General features: G+C 47.0%; 1 protein-coding gene and 1 long non-coding RNA gene across 2 annotated transcripts in view; one reads left to right on the top strand and one right to left on the bottom strand.

Annotated features, from left to right (window-relative positions):
• Nucleotides 1–17517, top strand: part of VCP (valosin containing protein) — a 69417-nt gene extending 51900 nt beyond the window's left edge. Inside the window, exons 8-17 of the mRNA XM_068252548.1 lie at nt 215–348; nt 452–587; nt 1462–1574; nt 3014–3178; nt 3269–3391; nt 5659–5871; nt 5965–6273; nt 7889–8044; nt 11698–11852; nt 16818–17517. Coding sequence (XP_068108649.1) covers nt 215–348; nt 452–587; nt 1462–1574; nt 3014–3178; nt 3269–3391; nt 5659–5871; nt 5965–6273; nt 7889–8044; nt 11698–11852; nt 16818–16920 — 1607 coding nt within the window. The 3' untranslated portion in view covers nt 16921–17517. The remainder of the gene's footprint in view (nt 1–214; nt 349–451; nt 588–1461; nt 1575–3013; nt 3179–3268; nt 3392–5658; nt 5872–5964; nt 6274–7888; nt 8045–11697; nt 11853–16817) is intronic.
• Nucleotides 7802–14391, bottom strand: LOC137532254 (uncharacterized). The gene is made up of 2 exons (XR_011023896.1): nt 14303–14391; nt 7802–8256 (listed from the first exon to the last, which is right to left on the bottom strand). It is a non-coding gene; the product is annotated as an uncharacterized lncRNA (long non-coding RNA).
• Nucleotides 17518–17834: the final 317 nt, after the last annotated feature.

The raw sequence follows: 17834 nt of genomic DNA, 5'->3' as shown, positions 1-17834 counted from the left end.
GGCACAGCAGAGAAAGTTCTTTAGACCAGAAATGCCAAACAGAAGTGAAGCCAGCTGCATCTCCCACTGACCCAGTCTACCAGAGCATGGTCAGATGGAGACTGGTCTATTGTCTGATGGAGGGATGTCATCTGCTAGTCACTTTAGAGGATGATGAGAAGGTAAATTGCCCGGCATGTATAGGAGAGTGATATGTGCTGGTTCTCCTCTCCAGGTCCTGAGATCATGAGTAAGCTGGCCGGTGAATCTGAGAGCAACCTGCGCAAAGCCTTCGAAGAAGCTGAGAAGAACGCTCCCGCCATTATCTTCATTGATGAACTGGATGCCATTGCCCCCAAGAGAGAGAAGGTGGGTTTAGGAAGGAAGGTCTCTGTAAATGCTGTCTGTTGCCTTTTGCACCTTCCTTGTTGACAGCTCTGGACTGAATGTGATTGTCTCTCGTTCCCCACAGACACACGGAGAAGTGGAACGTCGTATCGTGTCTCAGCTGCTAACACTCATGGACGGCCTAAAGCAGAGAGCGCACGTCATAGTCATGGCTGCCACCAACCGACCCAACAGCATTGATCCAGCGCTGCGACGTTTCGGTAAGGTACCCCCCCCTTTCCGTCCGGCTGATACCACAGCGGGTCCTGCAGCGTCTTTGGAGTGACTGCGCTTCTCTACAAAGTACAGGATTGTTGCAAAATTGCTTTTATTCACTTCACAAAATTATTTTATGACCTAGAACTTAAAAAGGGCAATCCCTATACAAATCTCTAGAATTAAAGTGGACCTGAACTCAGAACTCCTCTCTGCTCTAAAAGGCACACAACAGCATAATAACCCTTAAACATAAAAACTATTTCTTTTTTACAGCCGATACAAATCCTAAAATAAATCTGCACAGTTTCTACTTCCTGATTCATGGAAGCGGACATATTGTTTACAGCCTGTGCTTCCAAATGGGCTTATCTGTCATGTGACACAGAGGGGAGATGAAATTACAGCTTGTGATTAGACACAGATGAGGGGGGTTTAGATGGCCTAAACTCTCTAAATACATTCAGGGTGCATTTCTCTACGTTTCTCCTTCTGTCCTGTGCAAGAGTTCAGATACACTTCAAATTAAAAACTGCTTTCATAATACGATGAATCGCTCTAGAAACGTTGCCAATATCGCTACTAAAAGCGCTTTGAAAACTGCAATCACTATTTAGAGGGCCCAGCCCAGAGATTGTGTTTTTTTCTTTTTTTTTTTTTTTTTTTTTTACACAAAAAATCAAAGGCAGAAACCTAGCTCTGATCCCAGTCCCGCTAGTAGCCGCAGAGCCCACCCACTGGCAGATCCATCTGACTTGTGTTTTATATCTGCTGCTCCCTGTTGGTAACCAAGAAGTAGCTCCAGCCTGTATCTGGAGATTCATTGCTCTCCTGTTACTCGGAGCGTTGGCAATGATCCTGTTCTGTGTTTCTTCTCAGGCCGTTTCGACAGGGAAGTGGACATCGGAATCCCTGATGCTACCGGCAGGCTGGAAATCCTTCAGATTCACACCAAGAACATGAAGCTGGCGGATGACGTGGATCTGGAACAGGTCTGTATTGTGGTGCTGGCATAGGCATAATAATGATGTATTAATCTTGGGCTCAGTTCACACTCGAGCCTAAAATGTTCCTATTCACGGAACAGAGCATAACTGGTAAAGGACTTGTCAAGCGATCCTATGCTGAATAGGATATCTGTTCAGACCTGTGCCAACATCTGTTGGGTCCGAGCACGACATCTGTTCTGTCCGAGCAAGACATCTGTTCTGTCCGGGGTCCGAGCACATTCAGACCTGTGCCGACATTTGTTCTGTCCGGGGTCCGAGCACATTCAGACCTGTGCCGACATCTGTTCTGTCCGGGGTCCGAGCACATTCAGACCTGTGCCGACATCTGTTCTGTCCGGGGTACGAGCACATTCAGAATTGTGCCGACATCTGTTCTGTCCGGGGTCCGAGCACATTCAGACTTGTGCCGACATCTGTTCTGCCCGGGGTCCGAGCACATTCAGACTTGTGCCGACATCTGTTCTGTCCGGGGTCCGAGCACATTCAGACCTGTGCCGACATCTGTTCTGTCCGGGGTCCGAGCACAGTCAGACCTGTGCCGACATCTGTTCTGTCCGGGGTCCGAGCACATTCAGACCTGTGCCGACATCTGTTCTGTCCGGGGTCCGAGCACATTCAGACCTGTGCCGACATCTGTTCTGTCCGGGGTCCGAGCACATTCAGACCTGTGCCGACATCTGTTCTGTCCGGGGTCCGAGCACATTCAGACCTGTGCCGACATCTGTTCTGTCCGGGGTCCGAGCACATTTAGACCTGTGCCGACATCTGTTCTGTCCGGGGTCCGAGCACATTCAGACCTGTGCCGACATCTGTTCTGCCCGGGGTCCGAGCACATTCAGACTTGTGCCGACATCTGTTCTGCCCGGGGTCCGAGCACATTCAGACTTGTGCCGACATCTGTTCTGCCCGGGGTCCGAGCACATTCAGACCTGTGCCGACATCTCTTCTGTCCGGGGTCCAAGCACATGGCTCCTCCTCTTTGTGCGACTCTTAGGTTGCGAATGAGACTCATGGTCACGTGGGGGAGAATCTTGTCGCCTTGTATGTTTGTGCTTCTCTATAGCTCCTTCTTTGTGCCTCTCCAGGTTGCAAATTAGACTCATGGTCTCGTTCTGCTCTATAGCTCCTCCTCTTTGTGCATCTCCAGGTTGCGAATGAGACTCACCGGTCACGTGGGCGAGAATCTAGCCGCCTTGTATGTTTTTGCTTCTCTATAACTCCTCTTTGTGCCTGTCCAGGTTGCGAATGAGACTCACGGTCACGTGGGGGAGAATCTTGTCGCCTTGTATGTTTTTGCTTCTCTATAACTCCTCTTTGTGCCTCTCCAGGTTGCAAATGAGACTCACGGTCACGTGGGGGCAGATCTTCCTGCCCTGTATGTTAGTGCTTCTCTATAGCTCCTCCTCTTTGTGCCTCTCCAGGTTGCGAATGAGACTCACGGTCACGTGGGGGCCGATCTTGCCGCCCTGTGTTCTGAAGCTGCACTCCAGGCCATCCGGAAGAAGATGGATCTCATAGACTTAGAAGACGAAACCATAGATGCTGAAGTGATGAACTCTTTGGCTGTCACTATGGATGACTTCAGGGTATGTGCAATGACTGTTCCTCTGACCTCATTTTCTGGAAGACGTGTGGCTGTGGCCTATCATTCCTGATCACATGGTTCTCTCTTGCAGTGGGCGCTAAGTCAGAGCAACCCATCAGCGCTGCGTGAGACGGTGGTGGAAGTGCCGCAGGTGACCTGGGAGGACATTGGTGGCTTAGAAGACGTTAAAAGGGAACTGCAGGAGTTGGTACAGGTGAGTTCCTTTCAGGCCATGGACTAGGCTTTCTCCACTACGTCACTTAGCTGGAACAAGTGTGCCCATGCAGTATGTACGTGGTTCTTGTCTGGAGTCTTGTTCCTGGTCAGGTAAGTTGTAATGCCAGGAAGGGGAAGGGTTTGTTTTTCTGACAGGTATTAGAGGTGGTCAATGAGTTGATGCAGCTTGAAAATGGACCAATCAGTGAAACCAAGGTGGGTTTTGATTGGTCTGTTTTGAACCCACACAAAGTTGCATCCAAACTTTGCATAATATTTCATTGTTAGAATGATTTACATCTAACTGGGTATACTTTTTCCAATGGATATACTTTAGTGTTCAAAAAAGAGCTTTATTAAGGCACATTTGAAAATAGTGCACTACAGCTTTTTCTTAATTACAAATAAAGAAATCCCTGTTGCGTCAGAAGTAATGTGCAAAGGTTTACTTGCCGGCATTTAGTAAAAGACAGCGGTCTTAACCAATGTACACATAGGAGGATATTGAAGTGCTGGATCTTCTCATTCACTACCACTCGCACTCTACTCTCGCACGCGCGCTCAGGAGGCTGTGTCACTAGTTGAGTATAGGTGAGAGGTGTAAGGTCGACTTCCAGACCCAAGCTGCATTTCCTGTCCAGTATTTGGGTTCAACAGAATTTTTTACAGTGGGACTTTAAGGAAAACAGTAAGGCCTGGGAGTCTGGGTCCCACTTTCAGCCGATTAAAGGGATGGGTGATGAGCACACTGGAGAGAATGCAGCCGCTCTGCCTACAGCCTTTTTCAGAAATTGCACTTCAACATTAGGGATAGGAACGCTGCAAAATCACTTTGCAATTGTGAAAGAGATTTTGCAGCTGTTTTACTACCAAAAAAATAAAATCGCTAATCACAAACGCTGGCACTAAAATAGGCATTGAGAATCACTGCTGAAATAATTTTACAAAATGCAAGCAATTGCATCTGTGATCATCGATCTGTAGTGGGTCCTATTCGTTTTGGCAGTGCAAATATGACTGTTCAGACTGCAGGGGTGTATAACTAAATCATGTATGGGGAGAAAATCTAAAACCTAATAAGTTGCGGGCCAAACTGTTAAAATGTTTAACATTTTTTTTGGACAGTCTCAAACTAAGTATTGTAACTATAGTGACGGGGGGGGGGGGGGGAGCTTGCTCCTCCCACTTCTGCAGAGTAGCCTAGTGGAAGAGTTTCATATTTCCCTGCTCCAGCACAGCTTCAGGTATCCTCTGGTCTTCCAGAAAGCCACGCGCTCTATGCGCATACCTCTGGCTCCTGAGGCATGTCATGTGGTCAGGAGTTGGCGGTATGGAACCACAGAGTGTGCAGCTGCCAGGAAGAACACAAGACAAAACACGTTGGATCCAATGTGCTAATTACCTTGGGGGGGGGGGGGGAGATGTGTGCATGGATTATTGCTGCACCCTGGCTCAAACTGACCATGTTTCAATCAGAGAAACTGTCACCGGTGTGTTCCTCTGGACGGGAAGGCAGCGTGCTGTCTCTTTTGCTGCTTACAATGATGGACGTTTGTAAGCTTTCGACGGCCACACAAAATGGCAAGAAGGGCCACATTTGGCCTTCAGTTTGACACCTGTAGTTTAGAGAGTGCTTTTACATTTATGCTACACTTGAAATGACTACACATACCTGATGGCTGTAATCCTTTAAAGAGACACCGTAACATCAAAAAGATGGGGGGGGGGGGGGAACTCGCCTCGGGTGGGGGAAGCCTCAGGATCCCAATGATGCTTCCCACGCTGTCCTCTGTCCCACGGGGGTCTCGCTGCAGCCCTCCTAACAGCCGCCGACAGACCCAACTGTTGATTCAATATTTACCTTTGCAGGCTCCAGGGGGGGCGCTGTGGCTGCTCTCGGCTCCAAAGTAGACGGAAATACCCGATCTCAGTCGGGTCCGCTCTACTGCGCAGGCCTGAGACTTGCGCAGTAGAGCAGACCCAATGGCGATTGGGCATTTCCGCCTACTTCAGAGCCGCCAGAGCGCCTGCGCAGGAGCTGGGAAGGTAAATATTGACGTCACAGCTGTACGGAGGGCTGCAGCGAGACCTTCAAGGGACGGAGGACGGCGTGGGAAGCCTCATTAGGATCCTGAGGCTTCCCCCACCCGAGGTGAGTACCCCCCAGGGGATCTTTTTGATGTTACAGATTCTCTTTAATGTGCAAAAAAAAAAAAAACTATTTGAAACTAAACCTGAAGCTTTGTGTTTCCTTTGTGATTCCAGTATCCAGTGGAGCATCCAGATAAGTTCTTAAAGTTTGGCATGACTCCATCCAAAGGCGTGCTGTTCTATGGCCCGCCTGGATGTGGTAAGACTCTGCTAGCCAAGGCCATTGCCAATGAGTGTCAGGCCAACTTCATCTCCATCAAAGGGCCCGAGCTGCTCACCATGTGGTTCGGAGAGTCCGAAGCCAACGTCAGAGAAATCTTCGACAAGGTAAGGGCCGTTGTGGAGTGATTTGTCGAGATTGCCTGCTGGTTTTCTCTTGGAGGATATGTGATCAGTAACAAGATGTTTGTTGTGTGGTAGGCCAGGCAGGCTGCTCCATGCGTCCTCTTCTTTGATGAATTGGACTCCATCGCCAAGGCCCGTGGTGGTAACATCGGTGACGGCGGTGGAGCTGCCGACAGAGTCATCAACCAGATCCTGACGGAAATGGATGGAATGTCCACCAAAAAGAATGTCTTCATCATCGGAGCCACCAACAGACCAGATATCATTGACCCAGCCATCCTACGTCCTGGCCGTCTGGATCAGCTTATCTACATTCCACTGCCCGACGAGAAGTCCCGCATTGCCATCCTAAAGGCCAACCTGAGGAAGTCTCCTGTTGCCAAGGTAAGTTATCCCCACTTTCTCCGCAGCCTACTTTTTTTTTGGACAATTCTTAGAAAATGTGAGCATGATACGGCTGATATGAAGATGTCGGCTAAAGCATAGATGTTGTGACGTGGAAGTGTTATTTAGACTCGTGGAGTTTGATCTATAAGACACAAGGCCTATATAGCGGAGTTCCCCAGCCCTGTCCTTTTAAAGGAGTTAACAGGCAAATTAATGAAAATTAGGTTTACTCACCTGGGGCTCTCTCCAGCCCCTTGCAGCCGACTGTCCCACGCCGATCGCTCCGCTCCCCCGCTCGGTATTCAGGCTAACCGCGGGGTCGGCCTTACTGCGGCCGTACGAAGCACCGCTGTCAATCACGGGCACTTGGGCCGCGGCGAACTGCGCAGCAGCCGCAGTAAGTCCGACCGACCCGCGACACCCCCCTGAATACCGATCAGGCACCTGCGGGGAGCGGAGCGGTCGGCGTGGGACAGTCGACTGCAAGGGGCTGGAGAGAGCCCCAGGTAGTAAACCTCATTTTCATTAATTTGCTTGATAACTCCTTTATAGTGAACCTCTAGACTAAAAATCTACTCCACAGCACTGAAAAGGCTTGGTGTTTAACAGGTTTACAGCATCAGAGCTTTGTTTTTCATACTCAAACCTAATTTTAGCTGCTTAGAAGCTAAGCTCCACCCCATCAAAGAAAACTGCCCGAGCATTTTTCCCATGATGCTGTGCAAAGCATGATGGGATTTCTGATGTTCTCGTTGCCTAGCAACTGGGAGACGTGATCAGGACACAGGACAGTTTGGAACTGTCTCATGCTCCCGGTCTCCTCCTTTCAACCAAAAAGATGGCAGCGCTCATGAAATCACAAACATTTGCCTGTTTTAAAACTGGGTGGGTAAGAAATTATATTACCTATTTTAATTAACCTAACTAATGTAACTTAATGAAAGTATGTTAGGCTGAAGTTCCTCTTTAAGGCCCACCAACAGTACATGTTTTGCAGAAAACCACAAACCTGCACAGGTGGGGTAATTAGTGTCTCAGCAGAGCTGGTTAACTAACTACCTCTGTGAATTTCCACAAAACATGCACTGTTAGTGGGCCCTGAGGAGAGGGTTGGGGAACATTGTTCAAGATGGAATTGGCTCAGCAGAAATTTCAAGCATTGCTCTATTTTCCACCTACTTAGCCAATCTACTGGCACATTATTGTGCTGTGCAGTCTCTGGTCCTGCATGTCGACCTAGGCTGTTTAGTTGTGCAGCATTCTCCCAGAGTATTCGGAACACACAACAAACATTCCGCAGAGCTGTACCTGCCAGCAGTAGAGATATCGCCACCTGTGATAAATTTCAGAATGTAAATCTGGGTGAGGAAGGATTTTACAATGGGCAAACACGGACTTTAAATGATTTCTAAAGTAATATTGTTAATCAGCAAATGTATTCGCTGAGCTATATTCAGTAATGTTGTATAACTCTGTCCAGCTGCACCCGTTGATGCTTGTAAATGACCAGCCGATATACCACCTATACAGTACATGTAGCTGCTTGTTTTGTGTTGAGTAGCATACAGCGGATTGTAGTGACCTGTATTTGTGTAATTTGTGTAATCTGCAGGACGTGGACCTGGACTTCCTGGCCAAGATGACCAATGGCTTCTCTGGAGCTGACCTGACGGAGATCTGTCAGCGAGCCTGCAAGCTGGCAATCCGTGAATCCATCGAGAACGAGATTAGGAGAGAGCGGGAGAGACAGACGAACCCTGCAGCCATGGTGAGCGGATAATCCACACGGGTGATCCCCGAACTGTCCTTGTGTGCTGTACGTCGAGGTGCTGATGGGCCTCCAGGGTATAGTTGAGTGTCTCGTGCCGCACGCTGGATTGGCCAGCCAATCAAGGTCTTCCTTGTATTTGTTGCAAGAGACGGCCAAATAACGAGGGTCAGAGCTACAGCTCACAGGCAGGCTTGGAAGTTGACAGCTGACTGCAAATTGAAATGGAGCAGTAATTTATAACAACCTTAAAGAGAAACCGTAACCAAGAATTGAACTTCATCCCAATCAGTAGCTGATACCCCCTCTCCCATGAGAAATCTATTCCTTTTCTCAAACTGATCATCAGGGGGCGCTGTATGGCTGATATTGTGGTGAAACCCCTCCCACAAATGTCAGCGCCTCACAGCTCTGAGCTCCTGACATCACACTGTGGGAGCCTTGTTACATTGGCCTCAACTCACTAAGCTTTATCAATCTCTTTATCAAACGTTTGATAATTTACCTCATGGGTAAAATCTAATTTTGAATTTACTAAGGCGTTCAATATTTATCGAATATTTTATCAATAAAACGTTCAATAAATCTATAACCCTTTAGTGAATTCAAAATTAGATTTTACCCATGAGGTAAATTATCAAACGTTTGATAAAGTGATTGATAAAGCTTAGTGAGTTGAGGCTATTGTGGGAAATAACAGCTTTTTCCAACTGCCAAAAAAGCAAGCGGCATCTCCTTCCACTGACATTACCTGCCAGCAGTAAAAATGTCACCATGTGATAAATATCAGAATGTAAATCGGGGAGAGGAAAGATTTTTACAATGGAAAAACACTGACTAAATCATTTATACATAATTATTGTAAAAATTAAGCACCTTTTTTTTTTAATACATTTTCACTGGAGTTCCCTTTTAAATCACAATAATTTTATGGCGTACTCTGTAAAATGTAAAGCTACAGGCTTGCTATACACCAGCGGTTTTGGGTGCAAGCTTTGCTTCTGGGGCATAAAGAGATAATTTGCATATTCAGCAGCAGTGGATTGTGGGTAACCACAGATGCTCACTTTAAGCTGAATTATCGCAAATTTCTTGTTTTGAGAAGGCAAAGCACACTTTGCTTTTTGATAGGAGGGCTTTTCGGTCTCTTTAAGTCCCCTATACCTTCCTAGTGGTTATGGGTCACCCCAAGATTTTGGGTATCTCGTAATGATCCAAGCCCCTATCCCATAAAGCCATATCAATCCCTGCCATACACTGAAGAGGACCAAAAGTCAGAAACAGGCTGGGTATAAATAGATAATTTGCATACTCAGTAGTGATGCATTGTGGGTAACCAGATGTTCACTTTAAGCTGAATTATCACAAATTTCTTCTGTTTTCGGAAGGCACACTACACTTGGCATGGAGTACCAATAAATGGTGGTCATTTTTTTTGAATGAATTTTACTTCAGAGCAAAATAAGTCTTTTATAACATGGAATACAAACCTGCCTACGTATCCCTTATCACCGATATATTCTACCAGCTTTTATTGCAAGTAATGCACCTGTATACAGTGATTTGCAGAAGTATTCGGCCCCCTTGAAGTTTTCCACATTTTGTCACATTTCTGCCACAAACATGAATCAATTTTATTGGAATTCCACGTGAAAGACCAACACAAAGTGGTGTACACGTGAGAAGTGGAACGAAAATCATACACGATTCCAAACATTTTTACAAATAACTGCAAAGTGGTGTGTGCATAATTATTCGGCCCCCTTTGGTCTGAGTGCAGTCAGTTGCCCATAGACATTGCCTGATGAGTGCTAATGACTAAATAGAGTGCACCTGTGTGTAATCCAATGTCAGTACAAACACAGCTGCTCTGTGACGGCTTCAGAGGTTGTCTAAGAGAATATTGGGAGCAACAACACTGTGAAGTCCAAAGAACACACCAGACAGGTCAGGGATAAAGTTATTGAGAAATTTAAAGCAGGCTTAGGCTACAAAAAGATTTCCAAAGCCTTGAACATCCCAAGGAGCACTGTTCAAGTGATCATTCAGAAATGGAAGGAGTATGGCACAACTGTACACCTACCAAGACAAGGCCATCCACCTAAACTCACAGGCCGAACAAGGAGAGCGCTGATCAGAAATGCAGTCAAGAGGCCCATGATGACTCTGGACGAGCTGCAGAGATCTACAGCTCAGGTGGGAGACTCTTCCACAAAGACCAACTTTGTGTAGTGCACAACTAATTGACAGTGGCAAGAAGAAAGCCATTGTTAACAGAAAAGCATAAGAAGTCCCGTTTGCAGTTTGCTACAAGCCATGTGGGGGACACGGCTAACATGTGGAAGAAGGTACTCTGGTCGGATGAGACCAAAATGGAACTTTTTGGCCATAATGCAAAACGCTATGTGTGGCAGAAAACTAACACTGCACATCACTCTGAACACATCATCCCCCACTGTTAAATATGGTGGAGGCAGCATCATGCTCTGGGGGTGCTTCTCTTCAGCTGGGACAGGGAAGCTGGTCAGAGTTGATGGGAAAATGGATGGAGCCAAATACAGGGCAATCTTGGAAGAAAACCTCTTGGAGTCTGCAAAAGACTTGAGACTGGGGCGGAGGTTCACCTTCCAGCAGGACAATGACCCTAAACATAAAGCCAGGGCAACAATGGAATGGTTTAAAACAAAACCTATCCATGTGTTAGAATGGCCCAGTCAAAGTCCAGATCTAAATCCAATCGAGAATCAGTGGCAAGATCTGAAAACTGCTGATCAAACGCTGTCCATCTAATCGGACTGAGCTGGAGCTGTTTTGCAAAGAAGAATGGGCAAGGATTTCAGTCTCTGGATGTGCAAAGCTGGTAGAGACATACCCTAAAAGACTGGCAGCTGTAATTGCAGCAAAAGGTGGTTCTACAAAGTATTGAATCAGGAGGCTGAATAATTATGCACATCCCACTTTGTAGGTATTTGTAAAAATTGTTTGGAATCTTGTATGATTTTCGTTCCACTTCTCACATGTACACCACTTTGTGTTGGTCTTTCACGTGGAATTCTAATAAAATTGATTCATGTTTGTGGCAGTAATGTGACAAAATGTGGAAAACTTCAAGGGGGCCGAATACTTTTGCAAACCACTAAGAAATCACCCTCAGGCCACCGTACAGTGCAGGAAGCTGCCATTGCATGTATGCCTAAAGTTACATTTTGCTGGAGCTGAAGAGAAACGGCGGTCTGCTACTGAGAATCAGTGCAGCGCTCGCAACCACCATCCAGAATACATCTGCATTGTTCGCATTGTAAACCTTTATCTGCTGCTGTCACAATCTCCTCCACAGCCTGGAGATAACAGTAGTGGCACAGTCTCTGGCTCCAGGGAGAAAGTGAAAGTAAGTTCTGTGAATATTGGCCCCTGTGTACTAGGCCTGAGCTGCTGCATCTGTGTGCTTATCCTCCATTTCTGTACACATGGGAGATCCTGGTTGCACTCTGCACGATATTGTAGAGCCTGTCCTGATCACTGAGTCTCTGGGCTTTGGTGTGTTACCAGTTAGAGTACAGCGAGGTATTCCCCACATGTACAGACCTTGATCTGAGGATTCGTGCGAGTAGCTACCCCCACACTGACCCTGGCCACACCTCTCTCTAACACAGGAAGTAGAAGAGGACGATCCAGTACCTGAAATCCGCCGGGATCACTTCGAGGAAGCCATGCGTTTTGCCCGCCGCTCCGTCAGCGACAACGACATCCGAAAATACGAAATGTTTGCACAGACGCTGCAGCAGAGCCGTGGCTTCGGCAGCTTCAGGTAAGCTGAGCTATTATTACTGCTGTGTGATTGGCAGAGATTGGAATACTGAATTTTGGCGATCGGAATGTTGGATTTTACGATCGTATCTGAAGGGAGAGTGCGCTTAGGGCTGGTTCACATAAGAGCTTTTTGTATGTGATTGTGATCTGAAAAGCTGCTGCTAATGCTATGTGAGTGTTCTCACTTGAGCGATGTGGTTTTGTAAAAATCTTGCATTGCATTAGCATGAGCTTTTCAAATCTCTAGCGCTTAAAGCGGATCCAAGATGAAAAACTAACTATAACATGTAACTTGTCTATATATGTTACCTGAAGTTTAGATGGTTTACACAGCAAATCTAGCTGCAAACAGCTTTAATAGAATATGATTATTTATTCCTGTGGTACAATGACAGCGGCCATGTTGTTTGTAAGCATTACACAGAGGCAGGCTTATCTGTATCTTGAGCACTCAGCCTGTGAAAAAAACCTAATCCCCCTCCTCCCCTCTGCCTCTGAAATCAATTTGCTAGTAACACCTCCTCCTGCCCAGACTGAGCTCCCATGAGCCTTTGCTACTGTCTGAAAATGCCTTGGCTCTCTGAAAACCTGTGGGCGTGGCTTGTTTAGTTTATATGGAATTACAGTACAGGAACACAATTATGCAATGAGTAAAAGTTCACCTCGGATCCACTTTAAAGCTCTCTGGGGGGTACTCACCTCGGGAGGGGGAGGCCTCAGGGTCCCAACGAGGCTTCCCCATCCCTGTAGCCGCGGGGGACCCAGCGCTGGTCCCGCCCCAACAAGTCTGTTAAGGCTTGATATATTTAACTTTCCACGATTATGCGCAGTAGCCGCTCTTCCTTTGGGCTGCGCAGAGATAGCCAAGCCCAATCGTATTCGCTCTACTGCGCAGACACAAACTGACTCCTAACTGCGCAGTAGAGCGCTAGTGTACCTGCGCAGGATAGCGGTAGGTAAGTATTTACCTTGCCAAATTTCAGGGGGCAGTGGGACGGGGGAAGCCTCATTAGGATCCAGAGGCTTCCCCCTCCTGAGGTACTTATCCCCCAGAGGGCTTTTTTTAATTTTATTTTTTGTTACAAGTTTTCTTTAAAGAACAAGCGACACCCATGCTAACCTAGCAATAAAAAACACATCTACAGTATAAGTAGATAAATACTACTTCTACTTACATAACAGATGTATTGTGCTATCCACGTACTGATTCCTGTGAATTTTACAAAGGAAAAGCAGAAAATCCTATTCTAGGCAGTGGACATCTTGCCAAGCTAATGCTGACATCATATCCTCCCTGACTCTTGTTTCCCCCCCTCCCTTCTCTTCCTCATTGTGTATTCATTAGCTGCCCTCCTCCCAGAGTCTTCACACTCCCACTGAGGTGTATACTGGGAACTGCACAGTCACCTCAGCCTTGCTTGTAAACACAATAAGTGAACAGAGGTGTTTGAGATAAGCAGCTAGGCAGGGAAATGGAAGAGGAGGAATATATTCTAGTTAAAAAGAACCCCCAGCATGCAACTGAATGGCAATGGCTATTAAAGGGCCAGTGCTCCTAATGTATGTGATAACTCCAAATCATAACAGCAGCAAAGTTTTGAATGCAGGATTAGCATCTTTATCACTTAATACACTCAGACCAGTTGCTGTTGAAATTTGATTGACCATACCGCTTTAAACAGTGCTTGTAGTGTGCACCAGCCTTTATTGACCCGTTTATGGGAACAATCAATAATTACCTGATTACTTACAATCCTGCAAATCCTGATCGAATGATCACATCTGAGAAAAATATTGTACTGTTAATGGACACCTTTGTACAACCTGACATATGGACAGTGAGTTTAAGCAGATTATAGTAACTATAAAAAGTTGTTAGTATTTTACTTGCACTTTATTTATTGAAAGAAGTTCATTTTAGAGTGAAGACGTGTAACTATTGTCTGCTCTTCTTCACTTCCTCATCAGTTTAAAACTTAATTGGCTCATTAAATAAATTTAAATTAATGTAAAGCAAAACCCTGTTATCTAGAACTCTGGTATCCGGAGGTCTCAACTAACCGGCAAGCCTGGGGGATTAGAGGAAGGGCGAAGCTTTAGGGGTTCTCTGAGCAGAAATAACTTGCTGTTCATCCGGAGCCATCTGCTGCACATCCTGCATCTCCCAGCGGCTCTCCAGTGTCCATGTGTGGCTCCCAGCATGTCACTTGTCCCCATACCAGTCAGGTGACACGCCGGGAGCCAAACGGGGATGCGGGAAACTATTGGGAGACGCAGGATGTGTAACAGAATTCCCGGATCGGCAAGTGGTTTCTGCTGCTCCAGGGTGGTAATGGGGGGAGTTTGAAGGGGCACTAGGGCGAAAAATTGTAAAATTAAAATATGTGCAAATGTATACAAATAAGAGTAAAGGAGCCATACATTACTTTTCTCCTATGTTGCGGTCACAGTGAGTAGTAGAAATCTAGTCCATCTCTTCATAGGGGATCCTCAGTGATTTATTTCTTTTCAAAAGCACTTAGTGGATGGCTGTTACTCTTTCCAACTGCCAAAAAACTTTGTAGCGTACAGGGAGGCTGGCCAACATCATTGTTTAAATCCTTTTTATGGAATATCATTATAAAGAATACAAGCCTTGCTGAGAATCCCCTATGAAGAGATGGACTAGTCCAAAACCTGTCAGATTTCTATTACCTACTTTAAGTGACAGCAACACAGGAGAAAAGCAATGTATGGCTCATTTTTACTCTGGAAAAAACATTCTTCTTATTTGTCTGTTTGCGTATATTTTAAATTTTAAAATGTTTCGCCATAGTGCCCCTTTAACCACCCTGGCGTTCTATTAAGATCGCCAGGGCGGCTGCGGGAGGGTTTTTTTTAAATAAAAAAAAAAACTATTTCATGCAGCCAACTGAAAGTTGGCTGCATGAAAGCCCACTAGAGGGCGCTCCGGAGGCGTTCTTCCGATCGCCTCCGGCGCCCAGAATAAACAAGGAAGGCCGCAATGAGCGGCCTTCCTTGTTTTGCTTAGATCGTCGCCATAGCGACGAGCGGAGTGACGTCATGGACGTCAGCCGACGTCCTGACGTCAGCCGCCTCCGATCCAGCCCTTAGCGCTGGCCGGAACTTTTTGTTCCGGCTACGCTGGGCTCAGGCGGCTGGGGGGACCCTCTTTCGCCGCTGCTCGCGGCGAATCGCCGCAGAGCGGCGGCGATCGGGCAGCACACGCGGCTGGCAAAGTGCCGGCTGCGTGTGCTGCTCTTTATTTGAACATAATCGGCCCAGCAGGGCCTGAGCGGCAGCCATCGGCGGCGATGGACGAGCTGAGCTCGTCCATACCGCTAAGATGGTTAATGTTTTCTCGCGGGTTCATGCAAGCTGTAAGCTCATGCAGCCGGTAACCCTCGTCTCTGCCAGGTACTGGGGGGCTTGCTGTATCATTATTTTTGAACTTAGCGTTTATATCGTGTTAATCAGGATTATTCAGCAAGACTATATTCTGTTTACATTCCCTGCACATCTGTTGTGAATCTCATGAGTCGGTTGAGCTTACAACCAATTGTCACTTAAAAATCCGAAATGCTGGACCATAAATGCAAAGCGCACCCGCTCTGTATGATGTCACTCCAGCGGGCATGTGACCAGTCTTTGTAGCAATTCTGTCATTTAAAGCACCACTACCGTGAAACATTCTAGTTTTTAAAATTTATATAAATTAAAGGGGTTCTGTGGGGGTTTGCTAAGGATAAAAACCGCCACTTACCTGGGGCTTCTATCAGCCGCCTGTAGCAGTAATGTCCCACGCCGTCCCCCACCGATCTGCCATTCCGTGCTGCCGCCACCGGGCAATTAGTCGTCTGACATAGCCGAATAATGCGCGCTGCCGTTCGCGTCATCGGACGCTTACTGCGCAGGAGCAGTACAAAGTTTTCTTGTACTGCGCAGTAAGCTTCTGATGACGTGGGTGGGAGCGAGCACGGCCGCACAGCTGCAGTTGGACTGTGTGCTGCGCTGGACTGGCGGCGGCGAACAGCAGATCGGAGGAGGACGAGGACGTGGGACATTACTGCTACATGGGGCAGATAGAAACCCCAGGTAAGTGGTGGTTTTTATCCTTAGCAGAACCCCCACAGAACTCCTTTTTACTACTCGAAGACCGCCCCGCGCCAATGGGTGTGGCCACAGCGGCAGCCCCAATTGGCATCAAGTCCTGGAGCCAGCTACTGAAGGAGATTGCGCGCATCACCTTCTCGGGGGCGGAGCTCCGCCCCTCTTCAGTCTCTGAGCGGCTATTGCCACTTGGGAGACTGTTAGGCGGCATGATCGCCGTCTATTTACATGTACAGCACTGCGATCAGTGAGAGCTCTGTTGGGGGGGAGGGGAGAGATCACTCGTGTGCAGAGTTGTGGTCCTGCAGCTTGGTGTTAAAGCTGCGGTAGCCCTTTTAGTAAAAAGCAGCCTGGTCTTTAGGGGGGTTTAGCACTGTGGTCCTGAAGTGGTTAAATGCACACTTCTATAAATTACCTTTTCCTATGTTGCTGTCACAGTAGGTGGCAGTAATCTTGACAGATTTTTGACTAGTCCATCTCCCCATGGGGAGTTTCAGTATTATCTTTTATTCTTTGAAAAAACACTCCCTAGAAAGGGCTTATAGAAAGATGCCAGCCTCCCTACTCTTGCACACTATTTTAGCAGCGGGACTGAGCAACTTGTGTTCAGTAAGTGCTTTTTTTAAATACCTGAGAATCCCCCATGAGGAGTTGGACTAGTCCAAAACTTGTTACATCTGTTAGATTTTTCTTGCCTACTGTAAGCGACGGCAACATAGGAGAGAAGTCATTTATAGTGCATTTTACATGTTTGTATTTTTAATGTTATGATTTTGTGATGGTGGTCCTTTTAAACATCATTTAGTTGCTATGATGCCCCCATGCCTGTGACGCAATGTTTCCTCTCTTTCAGATTCCCCTCTGGAGGACAGGGAGGAACCGGTCCAAACCCAGGAGCAGGAGGGGGATCCGGAGGCAGCCATTTTGCTGAGGAAGAAGATGACCTTTACGCCTAGACTGGGCCCCGAGCGCCGTTCCAGTTGTACAGCAGATAAATTCCTCCATTGAATGGACACTCTGTTTTTCATTACTCAGTTAGAACAGTGTAGCTGCGCACCCCCTCCTGCTTTTTTTGTTTTTTTCGAGAAGAGGGGTGCAAGGTCTCTGGATAAAGGCTGAAGTTCTGTCACTGCTCTGAAGAGAACCTTTCATCAGATCCACACAAGAATGGACTTGCTCTAACACACAGAGCGGGATTATATATCAGCCTAGCGGGCGGCTTTCTGTCCCCGGGGCTGTGCATGCGCTGTGCTGTCCCCAGGCTGCCCGCCTTCATGTTGCAGCCTGCGCTCCCAGCATGCACTGCACCATGCTCGGAAAGCAGCTTCCTGGGCTACAGGGGCAATTATAGGGTATACTTTTTTTCCCCCTTTATATAAATCTATATATACTGCATTACTGTGTTTTAAAGCAAAAGAAACCTGATTGCGTGAATCTGAGGAAAGATCCACTTTAAATATTGATGTTATTGGATTAAAAAATAAAAAGCAAAAAAAATATAAAAAATACGCAGGTTGACGTCTAACGTGAGAATAAACTGACTGTTCACTGATTCTGCTGGCCTTCCTGTCATATGTCATCTCCCCGCACTGCACGGTCTGCTGCTGAATAAAATGCTTAAAGGGGTTCTGTAGGGACGGGGCTGAGATAAAAAAAGCCAATTACCTGGGGCTTCCATCAGCCCCCTGTAGCAGTAATGTCCCATGCTGCCGTCCTCTGATCCGCCGTTGCCGGACCCGGTCTAGCGCGGCACGCCGTCCAACTGCAGCTGCGCGGCCGTGCTTGCTCCTGCCTGTGTCGTTGCAAGCTTACTGCTCAGACGCAGTACATGAAAACTTCGTCCTGCGCAGTAAGCTTCCGATGACGCGAG

Source organism: Hyperolius riggenbachi, chromosome 1, assembly GCF_040937935.1.
Source record: "Hyperolius riggenbachi isolate aHypRig1 chromosome 1, aHypRig1.pri, whole genome shotgun sequence".
NCBI classification, from domain to species: Eukaryota; Metazoa; Chordata; class Amphibia; order Anura; family Hyperoliidae; genus Hyperolius; species Hyperolius riggenbachi.
The sequence above is the reverse complement of the archived record's forward strand: the minus strand, read 5'-3'. Positions and strand labels throughout refer to the sequence as shown.